Source organism: Triturus cristatus, chromosome 10 (genome assembly GCF_964204655.1).
Source record: "Triturus cristatus chromosome 10, aTriCri1.1, whole genome shotgun sequence".
Classification (NCBI taxonomy): domain Eukaryota; kingdom Metazoa; phylum Chordata; class Amphibia; order Caudata; family Salamandridae; genus Triturus; species Triturus cristatus.
In genome coordinates, this window is record NC_140593.1 from 1142128232 (window position 1) to 1142155137 (window position 26906).

The window sequence follows — 26906 nt, forward strand, 5'->3', positions numbered from 1 at the left end:
CCACCTTATCTTCAGAAAACTACTCAAGAATCGGCTCTTCCCCACATAACCAGCAGACGCAAACAGATAGAAATATACAGCATATCTCTCTGTATATAAGCATTCATTTGTACTATAGATATGTACCTATATATGTGTATTGCTTTGTATAAAGGTGTAGAATACTTATGTTAAAGAAATTATTATATATAATTAGTTCTGCTTAACAAATGTACATATTACTGATATTTACATTATTCTATGTTTTTAACATGTATATAAGTCACTGCATAAACAAGAAAATCTTTATCATAACTATTTATCTACAATTGCTTCGCTATTGATCTAAAAACAAATATATATATATAACTAATTTAAAGTACAACAACACTTGAAAGACAGAGTTTATTTGATGCATCTTTAATCGACATATACTACCTTCCTTTATGCCTCTATATACCTTCCATGTACTCATGGATCTATATCTTTATTACTTTTGGATCTATATATTTATTACTTTTACTTATTTATTACTTTTCTTCTAATGCAGCATATCCAATGCAATACCCTATTTCTCACCCTATACCTGTATCAATATATCCTCTACCTCCACACTCTCATTCATCCCAAACCCCATACCTCTACTATGATCCCCAAAATAACCCTTTTGAGACTATTCCCTACTCCACCGTTCCTTGCATCTTCTGATACCTCATTTACTATTCCAATCCCACAAAACAAGCCTTTCTAAACCCTCCCTCTGACTCCTCCTCCACCTCCTTTTTACACCTCCCCCTCCACCTCCTTTTTACTCCTCCACCTCCTTTTTACACCTCCCCCTCCACCTCTCTTTTACTCATCCCAAACCTCCTCCTACTGCTATGAGCTGCAAAACAAACAAACCCAAACCCTAAATACTCCCCTTCTGTCCCTCCACTATACTTTTCAATCCAAATAACAGACCAACATGTCCACCACTCAAATTAATTTTCATATGTCACTATACTAATTCACCACTAACACTGTATGGGCTCCAGAGTAGCGTGCTACTCGCCGAAAAAGCACTTCAACACCCCATCAGGGGTATAAATGTAAACCTTTTCCCCTCTTATATCCTTCCACTATCCTGCTCAATCCAAATAACTGACTAACATATCTACCACTCAAATTACTTTCATATTTTCACTATACTAATTCACCATAGTGGATTGAAATTAGAGCCGCAGCCACAGGAACTGATGAGTTCAACCCTTAAATAAGGTCATATCTGCAATTGTATTTAAATCGGACCACCAAAGGCCTGGTGTGCTGACGGGACTTTGGCGGTCCAATTTAAATGCAATCGCAGAGATTGCCTCATTTAAGGGTTGAACTCATCAGTTCCTGTGGCTCTCATTTCAATCCACAAGTCACACATTGTCTGGGGACATATTTGAAGTCTCCCTTTTGGACCGACAGTTTTGTCAATGCAATTCTGCCCTGAAGAAGTCCCCCATGTGGTGGGACGAAACGCGTTGGCTGTGTGTTTGTCTTGCTTAAATGTGAAACGATTAATAAAGAAAGAATGTAAAAAACAAACAAGACAGTTTGATGCTTCATTTGGGTTTTCTTTCTGATAGGAAGTGACTCTGATTGACCTATTTACACTAAGAATAAGTTGACTTCAATGATAACGCTTTCTTGATGAATTATATCATTTAGACAGCACTCCTTCTCCCATAGGTTTTGTGAGATTTATCTTTGGGGTGTTCCTAATGGTTGACCCTGGAAGAGAGCACGTCCCAATTAAGGAACTGTACAGTGACTGTGTGCAGCAATATATACCACAGCCGTTTTTGCATTTCTGTATTTAATTTAACACAAACTGTATGTGCCGGAGATATGTCTGTCTGTGTTTATAGGTGCACAGTTAACATACCGTGTGCACCTGGGGTCTGATTAATGGGGTGCGTGTTTGCGCTTTTAAAATGCAATTTGTGTATGTGTTCAGTTCTGCATAATCGTGTGTGTATCTATACCACCTGCTTGATGCACACTACGTGCACCTGGAAACTGCCTAAGTCGACTTCATGTATGTGGTGATAACACCATGTGTACCTTGCTACCTGCACCGGAGATTTCCCTCCAAATGATTAATTACCGCATACATTTAGTATACGCCGTGTGATGATGATTCGAATGTTAAGTACATTTGACACACACGTGGGGTGACGTGCACCCATCACTAATGGATTTCTGCATTTAACACACAGAGTACCCCTGGGATCGGCGAGGCATGTGCGTTGAACACACACAGTGTGCACTTGGGATGTGTCTAGCCACGGTGAGTGTCTCCGTTTTATTACACGTTTAATTAGAGCGGTGCTGGCCCGCGGTGGGGGTCGCCTCTCGTCTGCACATGCGATGCAGGTTCATATGAACTCTCGAGGAAAGATCTAATATCGTCGCCCTTTCACCCTCCTACCCTCACCAAAAAACACAAGAAACCAGAATCAAACATCTCTCGCCAAGGGAATTAATACAGATGCGCGGGGAGAGGCGGGCTGACAGAATGACATGACATATGTGCATCAAACGACGCCGTGTGTACGCTGTGCGCCATGGCACGCGTACCTGTGTGCAGAACGCTATATGCCTATCTGTGGTCTTTTTCGAGTCCCTCATATAGCTGTATGTACATACATACACACGTCTGTATGTGGTCAAATCTATCTGGGCACGAGTGTGTGCATGTCAATGTACCAATCGGTACACGCCTGCCTGCATCTTACAGATGGGCACGCGTGTGCATGAATACATAGATCCATAAACACACGTATCGAGTGTCCATAGATCGATAATCTACACATCTGCGTGAGGCTATAGCGATCAATTTAAAATACTCGTTCGTGCATGCATCACACTGACTCGAATCTGTGTATACACATATCGTTTCATATAGAATCAACTGTTTCGCGCGCATAGCCTTGTATATAATTCTGTGTTTTTCGTAAAACAACTGGATTAAGGACATATCGAGTCATACGAAAGTCGAAGGGTACGAATATCAAAGGACATACAAGCCTGCGTGCTGCACGCATCGAACCATATGCAATTATGTATGTACATGTATGTACATCGACCTTCGTACACAAACACGTCTGTATGTGAAGCGGCAACGGTCTTCGAGCGAACAAGAACTAAGCTATAGAAATGCTGAACACAGAATACGGGCGCATATACGACGCTATATGTGCATACATAATAGAAGCGTGTACATGTCTATATCCGCTCATACGAGTGTGCCGGGATCGGTGGACACACAGGACTGAGTGTGTGCAGCCTGTACCGATCAGTATCACGTCTCGATGCACACACAGCAGTCTGCAACAGCACACATCTAGGAACAAGTGTGTGCGTTCATATACTGGCCCATGTAAAGCAGCCGGTACTATACAGGATGTAGTCACATATTACCAAGTCCGCATGTGTTTATATATGGGCCATGCATATGAATCTGCATATCTATAACTCGACATGCCAGGACCAACCAGTGTCTGTCGCGACAATCACTTAGTTTCAGCCTGTGCCGCGCTGCAGAAGCCTCGACGCGACAGTGGTTGAATCGCACGGTCTGAGCGCGCTCGACCTGCTTACACGGACGGGTGTATCTGCTCCGCATCTTATCATGTCAGACACCTGAGGAATGACAAGCAGGCAGGCAGACCACCCCTCAGCGGGAGGGGCTGCCGCGCTCAAGCGGGGGCTGCAGTAAATGGGGAGCGGACGGGGGTGGTGTAATGAGGGCACCCTGGACTCGCCGTAAAGGGGGGGGGGGGGGGGCGCCGTGTCCTTGCGCCTGGGTTGAAATATTCACATCTATCTGAGGTGACCGTATTCGGGGGAGTGAGGCTGTAGTAATGGCACACAGGGCTTGAAGTAGAGGGGGGCGCAGTAGATGGAGGGCTGGCGTGCCGGTCCATAGAGTGTCTGTAAAGACTGGTGTGTATGCGTGGTGGTGGTGGTGGTGGGGGGTGGGGGCAGTAAGGATGCCCACCCGAGATATACACCGAAGGATGCAGCTGAAAAATCTCACACCCTGGGGTGGCAGTAATTGGGGTGGGAGGGTGGTGGACAGTAGTGATGGCTCCCTGGGGTCGCAGTGACCGACGGGAGGGAGGTGGGGGTAGAGGGGGGGTGGGGGTGTAATTAATGACTGGAATCCAGGGTGACAGCTAAGGTTGTGGTTGGGGGTGATTCTTCTAAAAAGGTTATGCTGCCATTCTGGTGTGACAGTGAGGATGAAAGGGGCACCCATGGCGACACCAGTGGGTGGGGGAAGGAGATGTATGGACGCTCGACCCTACACATAGCGGCCCTAGAGGGAGACATAGCGTCTTTGGCCACCAATTCTGGTGTGATGGGGGAGAGAGGTTGCTTTCCTGTGTCCCGGTCCCTCACACTAAAACAGCACCCGCCCCGCCTCCTTTAGCGCCTTCTCCCTCCCCTTAAGGCGCACGTCCGCCCCGCCTCCCTCTAGCGCCTGCTTCTTCCTCCTCGTAGCGCCCGGTCCTGCCCACGGACTTACCTGCCCCGAGCAGCAGCAGCAGTAGAGGCAGGAGGCGGCTCATGGTGCACGGAGCCGGCAGCGGAGCCCAGCGCAGCCCGGTGTGTGCAGAGCCGGCGGTCTGCAAAGCCCGGAGAGGAGCGGGGCCGGGAGAGCCGAGGAGAGGGAAACCCCGGGCCTGGAGCAAAGGAAGGGAGCCCGCGGTAAGGGAAATCCCGGAGGTGGGACCGCAGGAGTAGGAGCAGGGACCTCAGATTCGGATAGAATCCGGACACAGGGAAGAACAGAGCCTGGGGAGATAAGGAAGTAGCCCAGGAATAGAGAACGGCCCAAAGAATGAAAGTCCTGATTGTAGAGTTCGGCGTAGGGACAGATCAAATATAATAACTCGTTTTCCATAAGGTGTATGGGGTTCCTCAGCGCTGTATACACTAGGACGGACTCCCACCCAATTAAATGGCACCGACCTCGGAAAGATGGAATACTGAACTGTCTCTGCCGGGATTCATACTGGTGAAAGGCAGATCACAGATGTCAGTGGCGAGTGTTTAAGTCACTGAGCCATTTGTACGTTTATAACCCTTAAACAAGTAACATTGGGGGCCGGGATAAGGTAGCTTTTAGATGTGGGTAAATACCCCCTGCCACTGCACTTATGTGGCTTAATAGTAGTAGGGGCAAGATGTCACTACTCCCGACAGGCCCAACGTGAAAAAGAGAAACCGAAAACAGTACAGACCACTAACACATTTTCTAAACACTGAAGTAAAGGAAAGTGCAAGGTACATAGCTCATGACCCAGGAACTTGGTGTTCACATGAAAACAAGGTGCCGCAGAGTCCAACTGAACTATGGACAAAGGAGGGAGTTACTGTGAGTGCATTCTATTCCATGATATTTTAGTTCCTCTGTCATTACAGACAGGGTCAAGCATAGGCCAATCATGTGCTATCGAACTTGAGAACCCAGGGTGAATCCTGGCTGCGCTGCTAAACCCAACAACGTGTGATTCTAGGCAAATCACTTACTTTTCCTGTGCCTAACGTGTGCTAAATGTATTTGTGTAACCCCTCCTTAATGTACACAATCATCACCCCACCCCTCAGGTTATGTACATCAATCCATTGCTTCACCGTTAGGTTTGGGCTATATAAATACATACAAGCACAAACCGCACTCTTGTGAGCTGACCCCAAAAGAGGTCGTCAGCATGAACGTCTACGACGTTCGTAACGAGTGGACAAATGACCCCAGGGGTGTGATGCAGTTTGAGTCCATGTGTAACAGCCACACAGCTGACTATACTCCACGCCCCCTTCCCCTCCCCAACACGTAGGATGATTTAATGCTTCACTCCACGCGGACCTCTGGTGATCACACTTGATACATTTCCTTCCAGTTTGCTCCCTTGCACAGTCGGGCTGTGCACTCCTAAATCTTCAGTAAGTGTCAGTCCTGACAGCTCGTCTCTTCAGGCTCGACCTCTGAGGGCCCAATCCCGAGTCCTGCTGCCCCAGCCCTTCATGCTGCGGTATGGTGACCTCCAGTTCAGAAGCTTCCGGTTCACACCTTCAGACCGGAAGCTCCAGCTGGAAGCATTGAACCTACATTCTCGGCTCAGCATACCTTGATAAGACTAACCCTGGGCGTAGTTTGCGAAGTAGCACTTCACGAAGCTACGCAAGGTGCAGTTCACACTACGCGAGCTATGCGTAGCACTTCGCGAACTGCGTAGTGCCTTATTCGCACTGTGCCAGATGTCGTTTTCAATGATTGCACAGTGCGGACAAGCAACCGGCACTGTGCAATCATTGAAAATGGCATCTTGCACAGTGCGAGCTGTAGTTTTCTGCTGCTCGAGTAGATTTTTACTCGAGCGGCAGCTTTCTCAACGCGAACTGGTAGTTTCTCGTCGCGAGCATACGCGACCACTCGCAATGAGAAACCTGACCTCCTCGCGTTGGGAATCTCGCCGGGAGGTTTATTTTCCATGCTCGCGATCGCGAACAAGGAAAAAGTCTCGCCGGGATGTCATTTTGCGTGCTCGCGGTCGCCAACTTGACGTTGAGGACCGCGAGCAAGCAAAAAATTACCGCAGCACTACGCTACGCGTGTTCGCACTATGCTACGTGCAGTTCGCGTAGTGCGAAGTAGCGCGAACTTCGCAAACTACGCGAGCATAGTGTAGTGCTTTGCCCAGGCTTAGATAAGACCCACGCCCTGGATGGGCTGCTGTAGGCAGCTGTCTTACAGCGCCACCAAACATAGGGAAATTAAAGAGGCAGTTTGCAACAATTGACCCAAATAGGGTTCTGTGCTCGCCATGGGAAAGCAGCAGCTTAAAAAACATCTCTTTGCCCTGGAGCTGGCCTTTGTATGTCAAACACACCAGACAGCGCAAGACCTATTGTGGGTTTATCGAGAACTTACAGGAGCTTCCCTGCACTCACTGCTTACCATTGGTTTGCATTTTGTCACTCATTTGCAAGATTCTAATTCAATTGCTTTCCTTTCCCCAGATTGTCCGTGTTGTTTGACCCTCCCCTGGAGCATGGCCTCTTTACCATCACTCTGATTGGTTGCCTTACATCCTTCCACTGCTCACATTTAAGGAACACTTTTTTTTTTATTCTCGCTTCAGCACTTCATGAGAGTGCATGTGTTTTCCAGCCCTCTCCATCACTTACTTCTCCCTTGCCAAACACTTGCCGCCCACTCCCACAGACTCTCCATGTTGCGGTCTCCCACATGTCGCAAGCTCTCTTCCATGAGCTTCTTGTTGCTTTCTGCCGGTTTGCTTCTCCCCCACCAAACTGTTGATCCTTGTCATGTCAATGACGCTCAAACCAACTTCATCACCTCTGCCTGCTTTTTTATCCTTACATTTTTGAGATAGATATTTCTCTCAGTACCTATGGATTTAAGGAAAACGGTGGTATCTGTACTGACGTCATCTAGGCTTGCTTACTGCAATGCTCTTTTTACCAGCGCCTCTAAACGCTGCAGACTGCTCAAAACATAGCAGCAACAGTACTCCTAGGAATCTCCAAATTCAATTCTGCTTCCTCAGCTCTATCCCATCTGCACTGGTTGCCGGTAGCTAAACAAATCCAGTTTAAATCACTTTGCATTGCCTTTAAATCGCTGAACAATTTGGGACCAACGCAGCTGGCAAAATACCTTAAGCCATATATTCCAGCAAGATCCCTCAAGTCAGCCGAGCTCGGAAACCTCTCTGTTCCTAGAGTAAACAGGGTCAGGTGGGGTGGCAGGAGCTTCACTACCACAACAGCTAAACTGTGGAACTCTCTTCCAACCTCGCTTAAAAAAGAGACTAACCTGTTAAAATTTAGAAATGGCCTAAAAACATGGCTTTTCCTGACACAACTCTTAAGCCTACTCTAGCTAGATCTGTACATTCTAAGGGCAGCGCCTAGACACCCTATGGTATTTGTCACGCTTTATAAATTCATCATCATGTGCTGGATTCCGCCACCCACTCCTCTAATGCTCACCGAGCGCACCTTCTTGTTTTTTTTTATTTTTTAAATATATATATTTAATTTTGGCAGTGGATGGAGGATCAGGCAGCAAATTGCAGCTGGTGCCTCCGGTTTAAAAAACATAAGCCTTTCCGAGCTACTACTTTTTCATTTTTTTTTTTTTAAATTTACCGAGTCATCTCAGATCGATAAATTAAATAAACAGCTCCGTCCTCAATTTGTAGTCATACATTAATTAATAGTGAATGCGTGCACCTACAAATTGACACAGCAGCTCAAGCCAATCGTCACACCTTTCTTCTTTTTTCACTTTCATCCATGCTGCCCAGCATTACCAAGAGACATTTGCAAACGCAAGAGGTCCCAAAGATGTGACCGATAGTCTTTGAAATGCTTGTTTAGGCCTTGTCCGTTGGGCCTCCTGCGGTGGCCTGTGTTACTACTGGGACAGAAGTGGTGGTTTCCGCATGAGGGTCACCATTACTTTCACAGCTCTTGGAAATTGGTGCAGAATTCACCACTAAGTCTAGTCTTTGACATTCTGGAGGTGGGCGGAAAAAAGCTTGTGTCGCAAAATCATAATCCACCCAGACCTCAAAACCACCAAAAGTGGAAAAAGGTGGCTGTTCTATGCATGTGGATTAAAAGAAAAAATAACGAAATGCTAAACTGCGCATTCAAAAACAATGGGATGGCTGATAGAGGTACTTGGGTGATATACTGTGTGGACTAAACATGTGTTTGCTATTTAAGGTTCACTCTGCTGACTTATTAAAGATAAAATCAACACAGAATGTGGTAGCAGCAAATACTTTATCACAGGTATGTCCCTTCAATAAGACCCCACAGCGTTGTGGTAGATGCATTCATTTTATTTTTCAATTCATGTTTTCACTCTTCATTTTAACACCTAAATACTGATCAATTTTCAATGAGCTATTCTTGTTTTATTACAAAAGTTAGTATCATTTTATTTTCACTGAGATAATCTTCTGATTTTGTGATGTTTCACTTTCATTCCATTTCTACAGAGGAACCTAAACTTGTAAAGGGGAGCTGACTTTGTATACTACAGAACAATTCAAATGGTAAAATACCCAAGTGCATGCTCCACTGAGGGCGCGACCCCCGTTGCAGACCACTGTGCTTGGAAGACGTAAGTTTCAAACACATTAAAGTAGAGTGTGGTAGTACTCAGACAAAGCTTGGCCAAACTTAGCACTAAACAATGGGGAGGCTTGTGTATCGCCAGTGCAATCAAATATATCTGTAATCATTAATACAGTTTTTACAAGTCTCAGTCCATGAAAGTTCATAACAATTATTTTCTTTTTGTAATTTTAAATTCCAGATATTCAAGCTTCTTATAGTTTTTGTCTACATCACAGATGACACAGGTTTTTCAAAATCAAATTAATTCTTTACTGCTAGTTCTCTCTCTAGCTCTCTCTCTCTCCCTTCCTCTCTCTCTTCCTCCATCCCTCCCTTCTCTCTCTTTCTCTTCGAAGATTTGGAAGTCATACTATCTTTTCAGATGTCTGTAGTGTTATAATGGCATTCAAAACTTTCTTAGAATCCATCAAGCAAATTCTATCACAGTGGGTTAGGAAAGATAAAATATGTGTCAATTCTCCAATTTCCTCGACTAGAAACACATCATGTCATGTCAGCCCATTGAACGTGTTTCGTCCCCAAAGGGTGCTTCATCAGGGAAAGTTTCAGGAGGGTGAATAAAAATGTTATCCCCAGCAGCAGGTTGGAATAGCGAACAGATTGATTTCTTTTTGTAGAACTAGTTATCTGAAATGGAACATTGTGAGGGATTAATGCTGTGAATAAACTTTATTAGTATGACTTCTGCATCATGGAATCAATCAATCATAGCATTTGTAGAGCGCACTACTTACCCGTGAGGGTCTCAAGGCGCTTGGGGGGGGGGGGGGGGGGGGAGGGAGAATACTGCTACTGCTCAAAAAGCCAGGTCTTGAGGAGTTTTCTGAAGGTCAGCAGGTCTTGGGTCTGCCGTAGGTGGATGAGGAGGGTGTTCCAGGTCTTGGCGGCAAGGTGGGAGAATGATCTGCCGCCGGTGGTCGCTTTTCGGATGCGGGTGTCTGTGGCGAGGGCGCAGTCGGCGGAGCGAAGCTGGTGGGTGGGGGTGTAGAAGCTGAGTCGTCGTTGAGGTACGCTGGTCCGGTGTTCTGGAGTGCCTTGTGTGCGTGGGTGAAGAGCTTGAAGGTTATCCTCTTGTTGACGGGGAGCCAGTGCAGGTCTCTCAGGTTGGGTGTGATGTGGCTGCGGCGAGGGATGACGAGGATCAGGCGCGCAGAGGCGTTCTGAATGCGTTGAAGTCGTTTCAGGAGTTTGGCCGAGGCTCCTGCTCCGTAGTCCAACCTGCTGCTGACGAGGGCCTGGGGGACCGTTCTTCTCGTTTCGGTGGGGATCCACTTGTAGATCCTGCGGAGCATGCGGAGGGTGTTGAAGCAGGAGGAAGAGACAGTGTTGACCTGCTTTGTCATGGAGAGGGTGGAAGAGAACATTACTTCTAAACGATAATAGAATTTTGTATTGCCCCCCCCCTCCCCTGTGTGTTTATTATGATGGATTATTGCAGGGGTATTTCTGGCAGTTAAACTCAGGGTTTGGGCACCCACATTGAGTTGACATTATTTGTGGAATGGTGTGGTGAGGTACTCACATTACTGCCATTTTTGATTATCTGTGCACCAGTTTTAATTTTCAAATAAACATTACACCTCAAATTTTAGTTCAAGACTCTAATCACTAATCTCACTTCTTATACCATACATTAAACCAAATTTCATACGGAAGTAGATTACCAAATAATAAGCACTGCTAATTTCTACTATATACTGAGGATCTATTTACCCGTGAATTAGAACACTCATGGCTTTTGATGAAACAAGGAAATAAGGCTGAGATGAAGTCTGCTTGATACACACTGTAGGTTTAAGAGACAACGAGGCCTTGGATTACTTTCACTTGTATCCTAACTCTTGTGGAGAACCTCAAAATGTCAGAGAAGCTGGGAAATTCTGCACACAAGGGGAGCTTGGAAGAAGGAATCAGAAAGCCCAGAAGACTGGGCTTCTGGCTCTGACTCCAAAGAAAAAAGGGATAGAAAAGTCTGTATGCCCCTTGGATCTGTTGCTTGGATCCCCCAAACCGCCCCTGGTCACTTTGAGGCATTTGAAGGAAGAACTTGTGCAACTTCTGGCATACCTGGGAATTAGAATGTTTTCCTTCTCTGGAAGACTGGGACAAGATGAGGAAGGCATGGCCTAGGCAACCAAGATTTACGGGGTTGTGCTGCTTCGACCTTTTTGCCACAGGAAACAAAGCTACAGCAGGTTCTCGTGCAGAAGATATCTGACCTCATGTAGTCTTTACCTCATGAAGGTATCTGAGCTCCAAAAAGAGACCAAGATCAAACTTACAACCGAAGAGTGATAAAAATCAGCAAAGTAACCACAAAGGTAAGCTGACATGGATTTTCATGTGCGTCATGTTCAAACGTTTGGTGACCAAACTCAAGGCTTCCACAGCACCCTGAATTCAGGGTATCCAACCTCTTGGAGGGCTATGGGGCTACACCGTCCTTCTTTGCCCTACTGAAGTATTTTTTTTAAAAACAGATTTTATTTGTCAAGTTGCAAATATATTGCAGAGCTCTGCATCCCAGAGACATCTGCACAATCAACCCACACAGATATGATGACTTTGACTTTTTCCAATATTGCCCGAACAAATTTATGCAACAAATAAGTTGAAAACCCCAACTTTCCCCCACCCCCGATCGCAAAAGGTCTGCTCAGCCCTGCCCCCCACATATACGTGCAAAGCCAGGCGAATGAAATTGCCTGAGTCCCCTCGCCCTTGCACTCCCACTGTTAAATGGTAGCGGCAGTTTCAGTCGATAACCTTTCAAGTATTTGCCCGGCGGTAATCGCCTCTCATACCACTCGATAATTTACCAATGAAAGAGGCAGGCGCCGGAGACTGAAAGGCAGGAAACAAAGTTTTATTCCGTCGGAGCAGAACACATCAGATCAGACAGCAAGGTATCGTCACGAGGTGCTCTAACCGCATCACTGAGACCTGGTCTCTTATACACCGGTTTATTGCTTTATTACACATAGTACATTCTTGAGATTCTCTTGATGCATGAAAGAACATCCCCTGAAGCCCCGGCTCAGATCCGATCCCACACATAGTTACAGTAGAGGTTCCCACCCTACCCGCAGTGGGAGATGGCTATCGCGCAGCAGGGAATTCCGCTAATTCCCGGGGGTGTGTGCAACCGGCCGGGTCTCAGGGGGTAGGGGCTTTGATCTACTGTAATCCCTTTGATGCGTGGTGTTTCCCTTACAGTAGGGGCAATAAACTGCATCCGCAGGGCTAGGTGATGGCCTGGGACCAGTTCGGACAATGGGGCGCAGAGGAAGGGGGTTATCAAAGGAGAGGCATGACCATGTATGGGATGTCGGTCGGATGTGGTTCCGTAGCAGGGTCGCGCAGAAGGAGAGGGTTTATGGCCTGTATGAGAGAGCGGGGGTGGCCGGCGCGCGGGGGTGCTCGCAGCGCCAGGGGAAAGCGCTGGCGATCGAGAGTGAGCGGGGAGAGAGTGGGGTGCCTAAAATGGCGGCCGTGCATTCGCTGTGCGTGGCGCTGGGGAGAGGCAAGATGGCGCAGATAATGTTCAGTTTGCACGCTAAATTTCCACAGTCCTCCCTTTTAACATATCTCGTCAGCTTGCCTGGCCGTCATTTATCTTCGTTAACCTTCAGCTATAATATCGTTAATGTCTTTCGCACATTCCTTAAAGATACAGAGTTTTTAGGGCATGCGGGAGTAATCTGACACATTTGCTTATAGTTACTTACAGGTGATAAAGTAGGCGAGGAGGTAGTACATACAGAGTTACAGTATAGTCGTGTACATGGCTGGTGTTGTATGGATGTTACTATACAAAGTTACATTTCCTTAACTTCTCAGTGTACAGTCGGAAGTGATTGATGCAACACCATGAAAACTTGATAAGAAGATAGTTAGTATAAAAAGGTGGTTGGGAGAGGATTTTCGACTTTGACATGGGTTCTTCTTTCCAGTGTCCTTTTTATAAAGAGCTATCACTGGTAAGCTCTCATTGTTGTTCTTCTTTCGTTGGCACTGTTGAGCACCGGCGGTGGAGCTAAGGTCCAGCTCAAATCCAATTTCTCACGTTGCAGGGTGTGATCATTCATTGTTCTCCGATCACAGCCCTGTTCCTTAACACAGTTCACCATAGGTACTTTGAGACAGGGTACCTGCCTTTTGTTCTTCTGTGGGTAGGTCAGATTCATAATCCATATAAAAGATGGTGAGAGAGAGAAGGGTGTGACGTGCTTCGGGACGCCGAGGGAAGAGGGGGTGGAGTGGGATCAGATCAAAAATGTGGACCAAGGGGAGCAGAATCTTCCAGCACTGGGCCCATCAATCGGGCCCGACGGGTTGAGACTTCAGGCACGCTGGTCGGTGAGCAGGGGGCCTCGATGTAGCCCCTCGCGCTTATCATCCTGAAAATGGTGTCTCGTCCCACGCCCTTTTTGCTTCGTAGCCTCCCCCTTGGTCGATGTCATAGATGTTCCAAGGTCTGCAGCCAGGCTGTGCGTCACGTCCGACCCCTCCCTTCCGATGGCAGCACGTTATCTTTAAATGGGTACAAGAAACAAAAGTCTTAGAGAGTTGGCAGGGAAGACATTTACATACTTCATCCTCTCTCCCAACCACCGAGTAGTTGCGGACATGTTTTTATCGGTTGCTGCATGATTGGTGTTTTTTAACTCTGATGTTAGTGTGTGCGTTACTAATCTATTAATTATTGTTGTGGTGCAAGTTTCTGTGGGTGTCCCTGTCCATCGTCTGGTCCCCTAGGTGCCGATTCCTGCGCCCGATACTGGTTGCAGGAAGCCTGACATCTGTCAACCTTCTAGTCTATAAAAAAGAAATTCGAACCGGCTTCTCCGGCAGAGGCTCGTTCGTCCCAACACAAGTTTTGTTACTACATATTTCTTTCCGAGGACTGCTAAGTTTATAAAAAGAAAGTGCGAGGTGCTACTGTCACGGGTTCACGAGTATCCATTTCGGGGAGGAACATAAGCTAAGCATTATTTTTGCTGGCGACAATAGATAACCCTTTATCAGTTTAGGCGATGTTTTATTAGTGAATAAGGTCATCAGCTGTGTCGTTCGAAATACTCTGAGGCGGCTAGTATAGGGCTGGGGTTATCTTGGGAGAACGGGGTGCTTTTAGACATTCTATTTCGGGGTAATTGGGCGGGGGTAATTCTGGGCGGTGGAGATGATGTTGTTAAAGCTCTGAAAAAACGGAAACCACTGACATATAGTCCCCGTGATGAGGGCCAAATTGGGAGACATCAGTCGTCTTACCTGTCCCTTCTTTTCTCAGCCAATTAAGCTCAATATTTGTAGAAAGGAGAGGTAGTAACGTGGCAAAGTACGGTCGTTTTGTTTCAGTCAATTTGTTCGAACACCACCGTGCTCCAGGCCAATTATACACTTACCGAGGAGGTATGTGTCGTTAATTTATTCAAACAGAAAAGAGGGTAAGAAGGCTTTTTAGTGGGGGAGGGAGTGAGAGGGAGAGTGAGAGGGAGAGGGAGAGGGAGAGGGAGAGGGAGAGGGAGAGGGAGAGGGAGAGGGAGAGGGAGAGGGAGAGGGAGAGGGAGAGGGAGAGGGAGAGGGAGAGGGAGAGGGAGAGGGAGAGGAGAGAGAGAGAGAGAGAGAGAGAGAGAGAGAGAGAGAGAGAGAGAGAGAGAGAGAGAGAGAGAGAGAGAGAGAGAGAGAGAGAGAGAGAGAGAGAGAGAGAGAGAGAGAGAGAGAGAGAGAGAGAGAGAGAGAGAGAGAGAGAGAGAGAGAGAGAGAGAGGTGTGCGTCAAGTAGGCTATTTGGCATACATACGATACAAAACGAGAGAGACATGGGTAAGATAATAGGCCACTTGGTGCACACACAACATGGAGTAGCATGGATCTGTTCCATGTAAGAAAACACGAGCGGGGAAAAGACATAAATTCAGTGATCACGTACACACAAATGCCGGATAGGGTGTGACAGTACATGCATGCAAGACGGAGACTCAGGGCTACGTTGAGTATGGGGACCTCTCCTTTCCTGTCCTCTTTTTCTATGCTGCGTACTTTCAGTATTTTGTAGTTCATTTTAGGGGGGTGTCGGACCCTGTATTCTCCTCCCTTTGATCGATGGTGAGCATTTCAATCATACAGTGACGCTCTCTCTCCAAGTGACCTAAGCATGAGATGCACACACATTCATACCGTGTAATTATAGCACACACGCACAATCATGCCATACAGTTTCTTATGTTCTCAATGGTGGTCTGCACTTCACGCACTATCTCACAATGTTTGTCTAAATTTTCCCTGATATTGAACTCGGTACGGTCCATGTCCACTTCATTCTTCAGTCGGAGCTTCGTTGTGACCTATAGAGGGGAAAAAGAGGGGAGGGGATGTGCAGTATTCAAAGTACCCCAGCGCGCGCAGACACGAAAAAGTTCTACTTACCACGTACCAAGCTAGTCGCAGGAATGGGTGATACCACAGACCTATTATTCTCTTTGTCCGAGACAAAGATGCTCTAATTTATTTCATTTCCTAAATTCGGGTTCCCTTGTCATATATGCATTTCTCAATCGGTCGTGTATTAGGGTGCAAGATACCATACCTTGCGTTCGGCATATACCCTGAGCTATGGTTGACCATGGTTTAACAACTCTTGGAAAAAGATAGGTGTGATGGGTACAAATTCCGTTAATCAAAAAGATTCAGGCAAATGGGGACTGCATTATCTGTTTTCTATTGCTTGGGGGTAACAATCATTTATTCAAATGAAGAAATCTCTATCAACCTATGTGATTAGTCATGGCACTGATTCCGTAATTCTTTCAAGAGACCCTTTATTTAAAACAATGTCAGCATACAAGATACGGGCCTACAACCGTTCAGGCCGGCCACGTGGTGGGGAGGCGTCGAGTGTCATGAGCAACGCTACTACGGCATAAAATCGGTTCCCTTCCCGCCCCTCCCCGACCATCATGTGTGGAAGCATCGCATATATATATATATATCCTTTTAACACAAATGTCACGTGACTGGGACGCCACAAGGGTGTGTAGGCCTCTCCTACATCGGCGCCATCTTGGGGCGAGGTCGGGCCAGAGTACAGTCTAAGTCTTTCCATGAATTAGCTGTTGGACCAGAATCCCTTTCGGTAGTTCGAGAACTTTCGTTAGCGTCAACTTTGCGTCAGCATGGCGTCACTGCGACCTTGTAGCAATGCCATGGTTCGTTCTTGGGGCGGGGCGGTAGGCGGGTTCTTCCGCCGACGCTTTACTTTCTCACTGCACCAAGCGGAGGCAAGGTGGCTGCCGCCCGGGGGGGCAAAAGACAAAATGGCGGTGGTTTTGTCCTTACCGGAAGTCCGCGGGAGTCGAGTGTCAAATGACTCCAACCGATTCTGCAAGGCTGAGGGGAGCGTTCTGTCAAGGGTGGGGCCCATGCCCAAGCAGACAAGCTTTCGAGTCCAGAATTGTCTCACGGTGGGCCAGGCCTGGAACCGGAGGGGTCAACCGCCGGAGTCCAAGGGCAGCAGTAGCAGCAGCTCTTCGGTACGGCTATCGGAGAGGGGCCAACAGCAGCTACAGCGGCAGTTCAGATGGTATTGCCACCGGAGTGGTTCCAGTAGCAGCGACGACAGCAGTTTGGATGGTATCACCACCGGGGTGGGTCCCCGATTGCTTGGCTGCGGGGGCCCACTCCTCGCGTCGGGTGCTAGCGGCAGTCCTGGTGAACCCTGTGCTTGGGTGGTTGCCTGGCGGCCGCGTGCAGGGGCGCCGGCTCAGCCGAACGGCGAATGAAGTGGCAGGGCGCAACTCAGCTGGCTGACGTGTGAAAGATGCGGTTGGGTGCCCTCATCTGCTGGCGAGCCTCCACCTGGGGAGGCGGGGGAGGCCCGTCCGCGTCGCCTCCCCCCGCCAGGGCATCAGCCCTTAAAGAAGAAGAGAATGGGAAGGTCCGCACAGCGTGCCAGGGTGCAATTCAGCAGACCGATGAAAAAGATGGCTGGGGTGCCCGGCGAGCCTCCACCTGGGGAGGTGGGGTAGGTCCGTCCGCGTCGCCTCCCCCCGCCAGGGCATCAGCCCTTAAAGAAGAAAGAAGAAAGAAGACGGGCAGGTCCGTACAGCGTGCCAGGGTGAAATTCAGCAGGCCGATGAAAAAGATGGCTGGGGCGTCCTCATCTGCTGGTGAGCCTCCACCTGGGGAGGTGGGGGAGGCCCGTCTGCGTCGCCTCCCCCCCGCCAGGGTATCAGCCCTCATTAAAGAAAGAAGAAGAGAAAACGGAAAGGCCCGCACAGCGTGGCGGGCTCCGCCTTGGGGTTGCCAGAACTTCGGCGCTTCGTATAGCCTCCGGCCTATTCGCACAGTCGACCGCCACTGATGTCAATGGATTTTTGCATGGCTTTTATAGCCCAAAGCCGACTAAAAGAACCGCCCAAAACAGGCCAATGTTGCAATTTCGAGGAAGGAGAGGCGAGGACGGTGTCACATGGACGTTAAGGCTTTGGGATGGAGGTTGCAGCAGACTGTCATGTAAATAGTTGTTTTAATACGTGTTTTAACCTGGTTACCCTGTTGGTGTGTTCGTTATATCTTATAAGTTATTAAAATGTTATAACTATACTACTTCGTTGGAGTGTTTGTACCTATTTGCAATTTGATGACGAGCACAAGGAGGTTACTGTGCAATCGGAAAAATAACATAGACCAATTGCGCGCGATCTAGCCCTAGTTTGGTGACGTCGGTGGTGGGTGTCAGCAGGCTTCCGTTTGTGCGGGATTTTGTCATGCTTATTGGGCGGGGTGGGCAGTAGGGCAGACATGTTTAGGTAGCGAGAGTAATGGAGTCGGGCTACCTCGTGGCCGTCTCGACCGTGAGCTTGACTCCTTCCCTTGGTTTCATATGTCCCACAAAGGGCTAACTCCTAGCGTTACTTTAGTTTTTGTAAGGTCAAAAAGGATCCTACCAGTGCCTTTACGATCTTGTCGATTCCTGTTCGTTCATCCTTCGCTAGCCGATTCATTCTGGTGGACTCTTTCTTTCTCATCTCTGGGTCGTCTAACGTTATAGCCGACGTTGTGTTCAGCACAGGAGGCTCGGCCGGCGCGGAGGCCGTGAGGACCGAGGCCCCTGTACTGCTTTCGCTCGAGTTCGGGGGTTGTGGGTGTTGCACTACTGACTGGGAGGGTGCATATGGAGGGGGCATGTAAATGGTCGGGGGACCTAACAATAATTCGTCATTCGTTCGCTGCTTGGAGGACAACTCAGGGTAGAGCAAAGAAGGGGTCCTAACAGCGTACTGGCCTGAGGTTTCGGGCTCCTGTCTTAGTTTAGTTTCCCTTCTCTCCTTTATGTCTTCTTCTAACCTTCTAGCGGCAAGGTGAGCTGCCTTTCGTAATTCCTTTTCTGCTTTTACTTCTTCCCTCTTTTTCCGTTGCGTTGTTTCTTTGCGCCACATGCCGATACTGTCAAGCATAGTAGGCGTCGTCTTATTGCTACGCAGAGCTACTTCTAGTGCTTCTATCTTATGGTCGTCGAAGGATCCCATCAGTGGCCACTGACTCTCGGGGTCCTTCTTTGTATATTTATGCCATAGCTTGGTATAAGCTACGGCGACTAGTCCATATTTAGTGAACATGTCCTTATTAGGGGTGCCCTCCAGTGGAGCCGGATGGTTCACCTCTAATAAGCGGTCCGGGCAGAACCAACTACCAATCAGTGGGGAGAAGCTAGGCATGACGGGTTTCAACGGGGACAAAAGTCAGCACTACCTATCTTTTCACTGCTTGCAAAGACTAGACAGAATATCTCTATTCTTCGTTATTTGTAAGCAGAGAATACCTCCAAAGAACCAATATCGAACAACTAGTGTTCGGACAATCAATCAATCAATCAATCAATGGGAGATAAAGATAGGCATACGGGTTTCAACGGGGACAAAAGTCAGCATTACCTACCCTTCACTATTTGCAAAGACTAGACAGAATATTCCTATTCTACGTTATTTGCAAACAGAGAATATCTCAAAAAGCACTATTCTCCAAAACAATCAATGTTCGGACAATCAATCAATGGGGAGATAAAGATAGGCACGACGGGTTTCAACGGGGACAAAAGTCTGCGTTACCTACCCTTCACTATCTGCAAAGGGAGAGAGAGAGAGTATTTCTACTCCTCCCCGTTTGTAGACAGCGAATATCTCAAAGAGAACAATCAATGAGCACAATCAATGAGCAATACTAGTATTCAAAAAGTTTCGGACAATCAATCAATTATTTCGCAATTTGTCGTGTGTCACGACCTTACCCGGACCGCGTGGACAGTTTCTCGTCTTCCGCCTCCAGCGCCCGATCGTCCTCTACTCTCCGTATTTGCCGCGGCACTCCTGATGGTTCCCAGTCAGGACCGTAGATCACTCGAGAGAGGTCTGCTCGGAACCAGTGAAGTTCGGATGATCGGCTGCCAGACGAGGGTCTATTGGGCAGGAGCTCTCCCGATCGTTGCAGTCGTTCACTCTGTCGTCGGGACCTCTCCCACTGGATCCACGTGTCGCTGATGGGCCCCACGTTTGGGACGCCAATTGTTAAATGGTAGCGGCAGTTTCAGTCGATAACCTTTCAAGTATTTGCCCGGCGGTAATCGCCTCTCATACCACTCGATAATTTACCAATGAAAGAGGCAGGCGCCGGAGACTGGAAGGCAGGAAACAAAGTTTTATTCCGTCGGAGCAGAACACATCAGATCAGACAGCAAGGTATCGTCACGAGGTGCTCTAACCGCATCTCTGAGACCTGGTCTCTTATACACCGGTTTATTGCTTTATTACACATAGTACATTCTTGAGATTCTCTTGATGCATGAAAGAACATCCCCTGAAGCCCCGGCTCAGATCCGATCCCACACATAGTTACAGTAGAGGTTCCCACCCTACCCGCAGTGGGAGATGGCTATCGCGCAGCAGGGAATTCCGCTAATTCCCGGGGGTGTGTGCAACCGGCCGGGTCTCAGGGGGTAGGGGCTTTGATCTACTGTAATCCCTTTGATGCGGGGTGTTTCCCTTACAGTAGGGGCAATAAACTGCATCCGCAGAGCTAGGTGATGGCCTGGGACCAGTTCGGACAATGGGGCGCAGAGGAAGGGGGTTATCAAAGGAGAGGCATGACCATGTATGGGATGTCGGTCGGATGTGGTTCCGTAGCAGGGTCGCGCAGAAGGAGAGGGTTTATGGCCTGTATGAGAGAGCGGGGGTGGCCGGCGCGCGGGGGTGCTCGCAGCGCCAGGGGAAAGCGCTGGCGATCGAGAGTGAGCGGGGAGAGAGTGGGGTGCCTAAAATGGCGGCCGTGCATTCGCTGTGCGTGGCGCTGGGGAGAGGCAAGATGGCGCAGATAATGTTCAGTTTGCACGCTAAATTTCCACACCACCCCCTGTCGTGTTCCCCAGACCCCACAGACCACGCGAGACGCGCCAGAGCTTTCAGGTATCTTTTATTGTTTCCTTATCGTCACACTAGTGGGCCCTGACCTCTTGCCCCGAGGTCCTGCCTTGCAATGTCCTTTGTTCCCCTTGCCCCCTCCCCTCACCGGAACTGGTGTCCAGTGTCCCTCTGCCCTCTGCCCTTGCGTCCCAGGGTCCTAGTGCCCCTGGTCTGGGCATGACATCTCCCCCCTTGTTGCAAACAAACATTTTTTTCTTTAGAGAGAGAGAGAGAGAGTGAGATATATATATATATATATATATATAGAGAGAGAGAGAGAGAGAGAGAGAGAGAGTCTCCACGGACCTCTGTCTCCTCACATTTCTTCAATTAGTCTTTTTGTTTTCTTTCATTCTCTTCTCGGTCGTTGCGTTCTGCTGTCCGCTTGATCTCTTTCCTCATGTGTCTCTTCCTTCAGTTCATGTATTGGCAGCTCCTCTCCTTTTGATTTCAATTCTCTGAAATGCGAGCTGTTGCGCGTGATGTGGTATGGCCCTGCTGAAGCCGTTATCATTGGCCCTTTGACTCCTGTCACTGTCAGTGGGTCCTTTGAGAAAACACTGTCTGACTTTCGCACTTGTCTCTGCCGCACTACCACGGTGTCTCCTTCTTCTATTTTTGTGCTTGCCGCGTGTCTTCTCCGATCAGCATATGCCTTCATCTTTTCCTTCGCTTGGGTGTCTCTCGTTGCTACGTCATGTCGCTCTATGCTTTCCTTTTCTTTCACCTGTGGCAACCTCGTCCTGCTCGACCGTCCCAACACCAGCTCTGCGGGGCATCTTCCTGTGGAGCTGTGCGGGGTGTTTCGATAATCCCTTAGGACCTGGCACAGAGCTTGTCCTATCGAGATCTGCGTCAACTTTGCTCTTTGTATGGCCTTTTTGATTGTTCCCATGAACCGTTCTGCCATTCCGTTTGCTTGTGGCCATAGGGGTGTTATTCGTCGATGATTGATCCCGAGGTATGCCATGAACCTTTTGAATTCTTCGCCTGAAAATGGGGGCCCATTGTCCGTCTTCAGTGTCTGTGGTGAGCCCTATGCTGCGAAGATGTCGTCCAAGACTGGCAGTGTTGCGTTCGCTGACGTCGAAGCTACCGGCCTCACTATTGGGAACCTGGAGAATTCGTCTATTATTACCAGCAGGTAATTTCCTGTCTGCAGAGGTCCATAGAAGTCAGCCGCCAGTTCCGTCCACACGGCCTTTGGTAGTTTGGACATTTGCAGTGGCTCCGGCTTTGGTGGGGGACCTGTTACCTGGCAGATGTGGCAGTGCATCACGGTCTCTTCCACCATGTTGTCCAGTCCCGGGAACCACACCTTCTCTCGTAGCATTTTTTTTGTTGCCACAATCCCTCGATGTGACTCATGTGCTAGTTCTACTGTTCTTCTTCTTAGAGTTTGCAGAATTACAATTCGGGTGCCTCTCATCATTATTCCATTTTCGCTTTCGGAGAGTTCTCCACTGATCTTTTTGAATGCGAGCAGTTCTTCTTTTCTCACTCCTTCTTCCCAGTTGTTGTTGTTGTTGACGTGCCTCCACCTTTGCTGTTTCGTCACTTTCATTATTGCTTGCATGGTGGGGTCTTTCCTTGTCTCCTGTTCCAGTTCTTCCATTGCTATTGTTGCCGGTGTGTTGAGTTTTAATGCAAAGTTTAGGTATTCCTCCGCCATCGTTGTCGCTTGAGATGCTTGTGGCAGGGGGTGCCTTGACACATAATCCGCCGGATTGTGTTCTTTCCCTGGTTTGTGTATTATTTTGAAATTGTAGTCCATTAGCCGTATCCCCCACCTCTCTATCCTGGGCGGTATTTTTGCATTTGGATTTCCGTATATTGTTATCAGCGCTTGGTGATCTGTTATTATTGTGAATGGTTTTCCGTAGATGAACATGTGGTAGTGTTCACATGCCCATACTACCGCCAGGCTCTCTTTTTCTGGCTGGGAGTATCCTTTTTCGACATCCGATAGGCTTTTGCTTCCATATGCTACTACATGTCTTGGGGAGTCTTTTCCCGGTTGGTGTTGCGCCAGTATTGCCCCTAGCCCCACTGGACTGGCATCTACTGTCAGTTCAGTGCATAGCCTCGGATCGAAGTATGCTAGGTGGTCTACTGCTGTTACAGCGCTTCTGATCTACTCAAACGCTTTGCTGCACTTTTCAGTCCATGCGAAACTTTGGCCTTGTTTTGTTAGTTCCCTCAGTGGTGCACTTACTGTAGCGAAGTCTTGAATGTACCTTGCACAGTAGCTGGCCAGACCAAGAAATGACCTCACTTCTGCCACGTCACTTGGTTGTTGTGCTCTTTCCAGCGTTTTTACCTTGTTGCGATCTGGTCGCATTCCTTTCTTGGAGAAGATGTGGCCAAAGAATACTAGTTCGTCTCGCTCCAACTCACATTTCTCTTTGTTTAGTGTCAGACCCGCCTGTTCTAAGTGAGAGCACACCTCTCTTAGCGCTCTGTCGTGCTCCTCGTTTGATTTTCCAAACACCAGGATGTCGTCGCTGTAGTTTAGGCTGTTCTTTACCGGCCTTATTACTTGTCGTATTGTCTCTTGAAATATTTCTGCAGCCGACGATACACCGAAACTCAGACGTTTGTATCTGAACAGGCCTAGGTGTGTGGAAAACGTTGTGATGTATCGAGACTGAGGATCTAGTTCTAGCTGGTGGTATCCCTTGCACAGGTCTAGTTTAGAGAATCGCCTCATGCCTGTTAGACAGCTGATCATGTCATCAAGGTGTGGTCATAGCCATAACCTATCACAATAAATGAGTTTCCTCTGCCGGTGGCGGTTCTAACATCAGACCTCAATAGGCTGCCCAGCATCTCCAGATTTTGTAGTGCTTGCGTGGGCATCCCCTGGCAACAAAGATAGGCTGTTCCAACCCCATACAAAAGTCCAGCACATTCTTCCATGCAGCCAAAGACGGGGCCCTAGGTGCCTTCCATGCCCTGGCGATGTCCCTATTCGCCAGAGTGAAACCCAGCAGCATGAGGTGTCTCTTGTAAATATTACCGCCTATCCCCTCCATGCCGTGCAGCAAGGCCAATTGTGGTGTGCGTGAGAGCCTCCACCCCCGGACCTCCAATAGACAGTCAAACACCCCCCTCCAAAAATGATCCAAGGACAGACAATGCCATACCATGTGAATGAATGTGCCCTCCTCCCGCCCGCAGCGAAGACACTCGGGGGAGGCAATCAACCCCGCCCTCCACAAGCGGACCCGTGTATAGTAGACCCTGTGAAGGTACTTGAACTGGACAAGGTGGAGTCGCATAGCTATAGCCGCACCCTAGCGGTGCAGTCAGGGCCTCCATCCAGTCCTCCTCCTCCAATGAACCCACGTCCTACTCCCAGTCCCCCCGGAGCTTCCGCAGTGTAGAGGAGCAATGTATAACCAGAGATTGGTATATACGGGAAATTTTTTGGTCTGGCAAGTCTCCCATGAAAACCTTTGCTTCCAGTGGACAGAATTCCGGCAGGGACTCTAAGCCCTCTAGGCTGGGGGATAGGGCATGCCGAAATTGAAGGTAGCGAAAGAACTGGGACAGTGGCATATGAAACTCGGCCTGAAGATCTTGGAAGGATTTGAGCGTCAGGCCCCTCATGACATTCCCAAGTGCTGAGATGCCTATATTGCCCCACCCCCGAAACCCCTGCAAATCTGCCAATTGAGGTAGTCGCCCATTGTTCCAGAGGGGGGTCTCCCTAGTCAAGTTATTCCACCAACCTATTTGTCGCAGTGCCTGTCTCCAAATCAGGAATACCACCCTCGTAACAGCCGGCAGAGAGCCCGTCAAGGGCGCAGAGTAGAGAATTGTGTGTAATGAATAGTGCCCCATAAGCCACCGCGCAACAGCGTATGCCGGGTCTCCTCTATCACTGTACCTCCACTCGTTAAGGACCAAGAGATGCGAAGCTTGGTAATACGATAGGACATCCGAGGACACCAGCCCCCCGCAGTATGTTGACAAGAAACATGTACGCAGAGCTAGGCGCACCTTACCCCCCTCCCATAAGAACTGCCCAAGCGCTGCATTCACCTGCCGGAACCATCGAGGCGAGATCTGATGTGGATGGTTTTGCAGCTGATAGAGGAGCCGGGGGAGCGCCACCATTTTGAAGATGGCCGACCTGCCATACAGAGATAGGGGCATACGAGACCAGGACGTAAGGGCTTCCCGGGTCCGTACCCAAACGGTAGCCAAATTTCGCTCCTAGGAGATCGCGGGGATATCTGACAAGAACACCCCTAGATATTTCAGTCCACCAACTGCCCGCTGAACCGAGGGGATCCACGTGCCCAAGCCCCTCTGCTCTCCCAGAAGCCATATCATCGATTTGCAGGGGTTCATATAAAGTCCTGAGGTCTCCCCAAATATCTGCATAATTTGCAGCAGCCGTGGCCCTGATCTATCCATAGCCGTAAGGAAGAAGAGGACATCGTCCGCATACAATGCGATCCTGTCAGACAGGCCCGGGGCCATTCAAACCCCCGAACCTCGCATCTATACGCACCCATGCAGCTAGAGGCTCCATGGCTAGCGTGAACAAATATGGGGACAGGGGGCAGCCCTGCCTCATGCCCCGTCCGATGGAGAAGGTAGAGGATGCTGCCCCAGCCACCCGCACCAATGCCGTCAGATCTGTGTACAGGAGCATAAGGTAGGAGAGAAAGCGTGGTCCAAAGTTGAGTCGTCTCAACAGAGCAAAGAGATAAACCCAGCTTAGGGAGTCAAACGCCCTGTCCATGTCGGCCAATAAAAGCGCCACTGGTTCCTCCAGCCGCCGGGCAGCTGCTATCGCCACATGCGCTCATCTAATGTTGTGCCAGGTTGCCCTCTGAGGCATAAATCCAGCCTGGTCCGGATGCACCAGGGTGGAGATGTGGGGCAAAAGGCGATTGGCCAAGACCTTGGCCAAGAACTTAGCCTCCACATTTAAAAGAGAAATGGGACGGTACGAAGCATGCTGCTCAGGTGGCCTGCCGGGTTTATGGAACACCACCACCTCCGCGTGTCTCCAATCTGGAGGGAACAAGCCTCGCTCTCGAGCCTCCTCTATTACAGGGCGAAATTGTACAAAATAGCTCCGAAAGAATTCACTGGGGAATCCATTGGGTCCCAGCACCTTTCCGGGGTTAAGTTCCCCCAATGCCGCACCCAATTCTTCGTCTGTCAATGGGAGCTCCAGCTGGTCCCTCACCTCATCTGACACTGTTTTGGGTGGTAGATCAGTGATAAATTTGTCTATAACGGCAGGTGATAGTCATTCCTTGGGCGCATATAGGGCCGCGTAATACTCTGCGAAACTTTCCGAAATGGCCGGGGGGTCCGTAATTGGTTCTCCCGCCTGGTCTGTCACGCCTGACAGGGCCTGGGAATGGAAAGTTCCCTGGCACAGTCGATGCAGCATCTTGCCGGACTTATCTCCCCACTGATACACTCTGCTGCGTGTCGCTAGCCAGGCCTGACGGGCTTCGTCCATCATTTCGGCCGCATAGCTCTGCTGGGCCATCAATAATTGCCTCCAAAATTGGCCCCCTCCTACTTCACGGCTCCTGCGCTCAAGGGTTTCCATTTCTAGTTTCGCCAGCTGCAACCCCTCTCTACGTTCCCTACGCGCTGCCGCGCACCTAGAAATATCTACCCCCCTCAGAGTGGGCTTCAGAGCCTCCCACAAGGTCTCCGCACCAGAGACGGAACCCGCATTAGTTGTTAAGTAGTGATCAATGGCGTCACTCATATGTTCTCTGTATTTGCCGTTCTGCAGATGCCATACTGAGAGGCGCCACCTAAATGGCTGTCGTCCTCACCCAGTCCGAAGCGTAAGAGCTATCGGGGAATGGTCGAAGAGGCCCCGGGGCAGGATCTCCGCTGACACCACCCTACCAAGTGCCGTCCTGGGGACAAAGAGGTAGTCAAGTCTGGAATACGAGTCATGCGCCGCAGATACATAGGTGAATTCCCGGCGATCGCCATTAAGGCACCGCCACACATCAGTATAGTCAAGTCCCGTCACTAAGGAGTGCAATCTCATGGTGTGGCCCCCCTCCTGTCCAGCCCCGGCCCGCCATCGATCCCTGGCCCGCTCCACGACATCATTCCAGTCTCCCCCGACCACTGATAGGATATCTGGCATGTCTGTCCATAGAGTCATCAATCGTTCCACTAAATTCCACTGCAGAGGGGGAGGTGCATAGACACTGCCCAGCATCAGGGGGTCTGCCCCAATCTTGCCCTG

At 49.0% G+C, this 26906-nt stretch overlaps 1 protein-coding gene across 2 annotated transcripts in view; it reads right to left on the reverse strand.

Moving 5' to 3' along the window:
• LOC146796768 (uncharacterized) overlaps positions 1-4659 on the reverse strand; it is a 251019-nt gene extending 246360 nt beyond the window's left edge. For both annotated transcript variants that reach the window (XM_085629469.1, XM_085629470.1), the window contains exon 1: positions 4547-4659. In XM_085629469.1, the coding sequence (XP_085485595.1) occupies positions 4547-4589 (43 nt within the window). In that variant the 5' untranslated portion in view covers positions 4590-4659. The remainder of the gene's footprint in view (positions 1-4546) is intronic.
• Positions 4660-26906: the final 22247 nt, after the last annotated feature.